The sequence below is a fragment of the Natator depressus genome, chromosome 1, assembly GCF_965152275.1.
Source record: "Natator depressus isolate rNatDep1 chromosome 1, rNatDep2.hap1, whole genome shotgun sequence".
Taxonomy (NCBI): Eukaryota; Metazoa; Chordata; order Testudines; family Cheloniidae; genus Natator; species Natator depressus.
The window spans coordinates 304,441,522-304,447,864 of record NC_134234.1 but is presented as its reverse complement, the minus strand read 5'-3'; the positions used below and the strand labels follow the sequence as shown (position 1 = coordinate 304,447,864).

The window sequence follows — 6,343 nt, the reverse complement described above, 5'->3', positions numbered from 1 at the left end:
TTCTTTCACCACAAATTATACAAATCTTCTGCTCTCAGACTTAATTGGCATTCAGTAAGTGAGCCAACTCACACAAAATAATTTTTCCCCTGCATTGTCTGAGGATTTCAGATGAGTTTACTGCTGACTGTAAGGGGGGAGGGGATTTCATTTCTGAATCTTGAAGAGCTTCCTTTCTCTTAATTAGAGATGGGTGGAGGAGATGGTGTTAGGCTCTTTGAAAGCTGATCTAGGCTAGTTTTAGACTAGGGTTCAAGTTCAGATTCAATAATGAAGAAATCTTGTGACATTTCAGTCAATCTTGCAAGAACATCTATTCTTGTGAGATTTTTGCCACTCTGGGGCACAATGTCACAAAAAACAGCTTTTCACCTGAGATTTCAACTGCATCCAAGCAGAACCAGTAAAGAAAGAGCACTTCAGGTTTTGGATCTGACTCAGAACCAAAACCAGACAAGCATATTCAGATCTGGGGAGTAGAATCCAAACTCTTACCCACTGAAATTTGAAAAGGTTCAGAATTAGGGTTTCCTTTTTGGCCCATATCTAACTTAAATACATAATGAATATAATAAATAATAATAATTTCAGATATCCTTTACTCCTTCCCTAACCATAGGCACACATAGCCTGCATCCTGCCTAGGGTATCTCACGGACACACTTAACTTTAAGCAACTTGTTCTCATTTGAACTCCTGGCAGGGCATAAATTAAGCCGGTATCTTTGCAGGATGGAACCCCCTAGTACATGCATCGCTTAGCAATGGACCGCATTGTATTTAAATTGTGTTTGCATGGAGTGGTGACCGTGGTTCTGAGTTCCCAACTCTTTAAGAATTGAACTCACCATGAAAATGATCTTTTCTGCACAGCAGCAGAAGCCATGGTGCGTGGTGCCCGCCAGTGGCTAACAAGTTTCCTCACCCCAGCAGGGTCACAGGGACGCCGGGGTGGAAGAGAGGGAAGCTCAGCTGAGTGGCCTCTAGGACCCAACAAGCGCCCGGAGCAGGCTCTGGAGCATGCGTGGCAGCTTGTGTGCAGCTGGCGGCGGCTGCCTTGTCCTGCAGAGCCGCTGAGGGCTGAGAAAGGGGGAGGGAGTGGAAGAGACTTTCCAGTAAGTGCCCAGCACTTTCCCTGCTCGCAGGCAACGTCTCGCGTTCCCCGGAGATGAAGGTCTTGACTTGGTGCCGCCCTCCCCTGCCCCGCTGAGTGCCAGCCAGCGAGCGGGGGGCACAGGGCTGCCCCTAGCCCACGCGGTAAGTAACTCTCCGCCTCTCCTCCCCACGGCGAGCGCCTCGTTCCCTGGGAGGGGACTGAGGGCGCTTCCGAGCCGCGCGCTAAACTCCCCGCTGGAGCCAGCCTGTCGTCCCCGCAGCCTGCGCTCCCGAGCCCCTGCCTCTCCGCCCGCCGCCCCGAGCGGGCACCGGGGCAGGGGAGCTGGGGCGGCCGCTCGGGGACCAGGCAAGCGGTGCGAGCTGAGCAGCATCTCCGGAGGGGGCGGGGAGGGTGACTGGCTCCGCGTCCGCGCTCTGCCCTACCCCGGCGGCGCGGCTCCGGCTGCCTGCAGGGCACCGCTCGCTGGGGCTGCCAGCCTCGGCTCCCCGGCAGGGACTGGCCGAGCGGGGCTGGGCGGGGGAGAGGCAGCCCGGAGACTTACCTGGAACTTTGGCTGCCTCCCCTCGGGGCCGTCTCCAGCCCTGACAACCGGGAGCGAGGGACCTCCCCGCTGCCAAACCTTCGGAGGCTGGCGGGGTGGGCGCAGCGAACGCGGCCCGCAGCCCGGCCGCGCACCTGGGCGTGCCCGGTCCGCTGCCCCTCCGGCTGCCTATGCTCGGCCGCCGACGGACAGCGGTGCTCTTCTCTCCCTTCTCCTGCAGGTGGCTGGCGGCCTCGCCTCGGGTGGGAGGATGTGGTGAGAGGATGGGGCGTTCTGCCGCCGGCGGCTCACCATGGCCAGGGAGGACTCGGTGAAGTGCCTGCGCTGCCTGCTCTACGCCCTCAATCTGCTCTTCTGGGTGAGTCGGGATGAGCCGGCCCCGGCTCAGCCGAGCAGGTGGCAACGTCCCGGCTAGGGTTACAGCCCCAGCCAGCCGCTAGGGCGCCAGGGGGCACCGCCGAGCATGCATTAACGGAACGGCAGCAGGCCTCCATTCAAAGCCGGGGAGAAGTTGCCCTTCTGGGCTCCTCTGGTCTAGGCCACCAGCCAGTCACGTCTGATCTGGGAAGCAGGATGATGAAAGACAAAAAGATCCTGGAAACTAGTTCCAAATAAAATTGGACTTGATTTTAACCTGCAGATATAAATAAGTGCAGCTGTGTGCATATGTATCTATACCTAGAGAGGGAAAATATCCAGTGATGGGCTAATGCTGGATTTCATGGGTTTCATAACATCACATGAATGCGTTGACTCATGGTTGTCCCAAACACACACCCATTATGATTTACTCTGAGGGTTTGATCCAAAGTCCTGGGAGTCTTTCCCTTATCTTCAACGGGCTATGGCTCAGACATTCTATATTGTATTACCTTGTTATCACACAAAGGATGGGGTGATTTTTTTTTGTTTGTTTACAGATTTTCAGTCCAAGCTCTGTTTATAGAGGCATCATGGTTTCTGAAACCTGCCCCAGGAGTGGGTGTGATCAGCTCTGGCTCCAGTAGCTTTTGCTGCCCAAAGTGCATGATGTAGATTCCTCATGGTCTTCAGTCAATTTTACAGATTGAAATGCACCTCACCCTTATAACTGGGCTTTACACGGATTAAGTATAGAAGGGTTAAAGGCAAAATGCACCCATTGGATCTACATAAATAGTATGATTGTGTTACTGGCTCATCCCAGCCTCATTCATGCCCGCTGTGTTGGCCTATGAGGAGTTGGTGTGGAGACTCACCAGGCATGCAGGAAGTATGTACAAGCTAAATGACATAATTTAGAGCCTTCCTGAGATGGCTGACAGTTAGGCTGGGAGCCCATACTGGGTTTGGAGTGGGATAGGAAATTGTTAGGTAGTATTTGATGTAAAGTTGTACATTCTTTGACACTGTGGAGTGCTCTCAGGGTGCCGGAGCATGATGCTAGCCAAACTTTATCAGTTGGTATCTGTTTTGATTGTTCTGCACCATTTTCCTAAGTGTGCATTCCCACTTTATTTTATGGGCTGTTTGTTAAAAAATAAACCCATGTAACTTGATGAGGAAACTTTTTTTTAAAGTACATGCAATTAGTTCTGGCACCCTACTCCTCTCCTCTCAAATCATGAACACATTGCACAGAATAATCTATGAGAGAGAATTTATAACCAATAAAAATCCTCATGGTCAAGAGGCAGGATGGTCTTGTGGTTAAGGACTTGGGAGAGCTGGATTCAATCCCAGCTCTTGCATAGACTTCCCATGTGACACTTCATTTCTGCTCCCTCACAACAGTGTTGTGAGAATAAATTTGTTAATGTCTGAGAGGTGCTCGGATACTGTGGTGTTGAGGGCCATATACCATAGACACCTAAATAGGTGCTTGTGGACATGTCTCTCACTAACTAATAGAAGTTAGTAAGAAATTTCCTGAATGAACAGGTTATTCCATTACTGGATTTCTTTCACTTCTTTGATACTGGGCACTGTAGTGGACTGGTTGAACCATTGGGCTAATTCCTATGTTACATTGTTTGCATTTTTTGGGTGTGCATACTGTTTTAGACGCATTTGAGAGATTCGGGTTTCGCAGAGCTTTATTGTTATTTTTTTAAATAGAGAGATTTCTGGAGCACTGTGCTGTTGAGCTTGCTGCAATACTATGTATTATTTCCTTTAAGGTCCTAGAAAGTAGTCGTTTGAAAGTGAAATATAAGAAATCCCCCTTCTGCATTCAGAATCACACTTGAGTGGATGAACAGATCTTACACACATGTACTTGGATGTGGCCTCATTCTGCCATTCACTCACTGCTCATATACCTCACTCTGTAGCTACTGGTTCATCCCCTAACCTATCAGTCCCCCCACTCACTGAGTCCCCATTCACACCTCAACTCATCACTTCACTTCTCTCTTCCCACCAACTTAATCCACTCTCATCTCTTCTCCCCTCCCCAAAGGCATCCATTCTCTTCCCAGTCCCACCAAATCTATTACCTCAGCAACAGTTTTTGAAAGCTGCAGCAGCCAGCTAGGTACCTCCCATACTTCACGTTTGGCTGCAAATCTTTTCCTGATGGTGGATGTCTTGCCTCTCATGCTGATTGCTGCATTCATAATGCCTCTGTCTCAGTCTTGGGCTTTTTTGCTTGCTTATGAAATCTTGCTGGTATCCATGGAGGCGGCTAACAAGCTGGGTGTCATTTGTTCTGGTCCATGGACCTGGAGAGCTGACAAGGGACATTAAGTGGAGGCTGGGGCTGTTCAAAGGAGAAGGCCATAGGGTGGCTGAGCCTGAGTGTTCTGAGGAGTAGAGAGGAAGCAGGCCTGGCCCAGGAGTGGGGGATTGGCTGTCACAGTGTTGCTGCTGACCCAACTGCTGAAGTCATGTTATCACCTCAGAATCTCTGCTTTCATTTTTACAAAAAAAAAAAAAAAAAGGTAAATTTCTAGCTCCTATATCTGCAGCTTGAAAATGTCAACTGTCAAGTCTCCAACACTGGAAGGCAAAAAGAACAATGAAAAGAAAGCAGTATTCTTCTTAAATGTTGTGATTGGAAAGTCAGTCTCATGAATTTTGGGGGCCTGATTCCTGATTTTTGAATGCTTGGGGTTGGTCATGCTGGAAGCTAGAAGATTCATTGGGAGCCATTGCAGCTCTTTTTACTGCAGGTTTTTTACTGGGTCTACTGCTGAACTGAGGCAGTACACTACAGGCCTGGCAGTGTGACAGCAGCTCTATTTTATACTCCATTTGTATGTTAAGATTTTTTTCACAACTTTAAGCGCTAGATCCTTTTTTTTTTTTTAAACCAAGGCTAGCTTATTTGGGAATTGATGGTGTAGGCTAGACTTGACCGGGAAATCTTTCTGCTCACCCTAGGGATGTGAGATTTTCCAAGACAGTTGCTAAAGCTCATTGTTATACCATAACAAACTGCCCAGCCTCATCCTCAGAACAAGAATCCTTCCGACTGTTAACAATAATGTGTGTTACCAAAGCTTGCTGAATGAGGCCTGGGCACTGCACTCAAGCAGTCACATGATAAAATAATAGCATGTGAATGTGTAATCAAATAATAGACGTTGCCAGCATCCGCAGATGAGTTGCAGGAGTGTACCACAGATGTTTCAGAGACTGAAGCAGTTTTCTACAACAAATCATGTGTGCCATATATAAAATTAAAATAGTTAGAACTAAAATAAAAAATTGTCCAGCCCATTTGGTGGTGGTGATTCTTCACATATAAAGAAGCAGATGAGTACAACTGCTCAGCAACTCAAAGCAAAAAGAAGATGAGAGTCAGAGTTGTATGGCTGGAGGAGGGGTAGATGGTAAATAGGCTCTTAGGTGTGCATTAAAATTATACTCACACTTTCTTTTTTTGTGGACAGCCATGCTCTGCTCCCCTCTCTGCCCTGACCACATGTACATTTGTTAACTAAAGTTAATTTTAACAAAATGTCTTTTGAAAGCGAGTTGCTTGCTGATGTTTGGTACAGTGCACGTAGTGGATATTCTATGAGTCTCCCCAGGCACTTATCTCTACGGGCTTGAACCCACACACATTGAAGTAAATGTTCACTTGAATAAAGATGGAGTGGGGGATCTCTATGGAGGGTTCTTTTTTGCTGGTTGGTCACAGTTATAATAAACACCAGCTCAGAGTAAGCATGGGATGGCAGGAAGCTTAGATAAGAATAGCTTATTGTAAATGTGCAGGGCACACATTACTTTGGAGCTGTTAATACAGTAACGGATCTGTGTTAGCAGACACAATAGAGGTGTCTTAAAGATATTTTTTCTGCTATCTGTATAGCTCTAGTCTTCTGCAGCAACCTGAAGCTCTGGGACATACAGGTCTCAATGCCTCCAAGCAACCCTAAAGGGGCTTTTCGCTCTGGCTGCTGTGGGACTGGTGTCCCTTACGAATGCTGATGCTGCCACCAAACAGCTTGATGACTAGTGGTCTAGGACAGCGGTTCTCAACCAGGGGCCCGGGGCCCGCTGCGGGGCTGCGAGCAGTTTTCAGGGAGTCCTCCAAAAATAAACCAGAGAGCTGGGCTGGCATTAGACTTGCTGGGGCCCAGGGCAGAAAGCTGAAGCCTGAGCCCCACCACCCGGGGCTGAAGCTGAAGCCTGAGCCCCACCACCTGGGGCTGAAGCTGAAGCCCAAATAACTTAGCTTTGTGGGGCCCCCGGTG

At 48.7% G+C, this 6,343-nt stretch overlaps 1 protein-coding gene across 1 annotated transcript in view; it reads left to right on the top strand.

Annotated features, from left to right (window-relative positions):
* The first annotated feature begins 1,030 nt into the window (after nt 1-1,030).
* TSPAN12 (tetraspanin 12) overlaps nt 1,031-6,343 on the top strand; it is a 59,813-nt gene continuing 54,500 nt past the window's right edge. The window contains exons 1-2 of the mRNA XM_074952131.1: nt 1,031-1,257; nt 1,879-2,016. Of these exons, the coding sequence (XP_074808232.1) occupies nt 1,951-2,016 (66 nt within the window). The 5' untranslated portion in view covers nt 1,031-1,257; nt 1,879-1,950. The remainder of the gene's footprint in view (nt 1,258-1,878; nt 2,017-6,343) is intronic.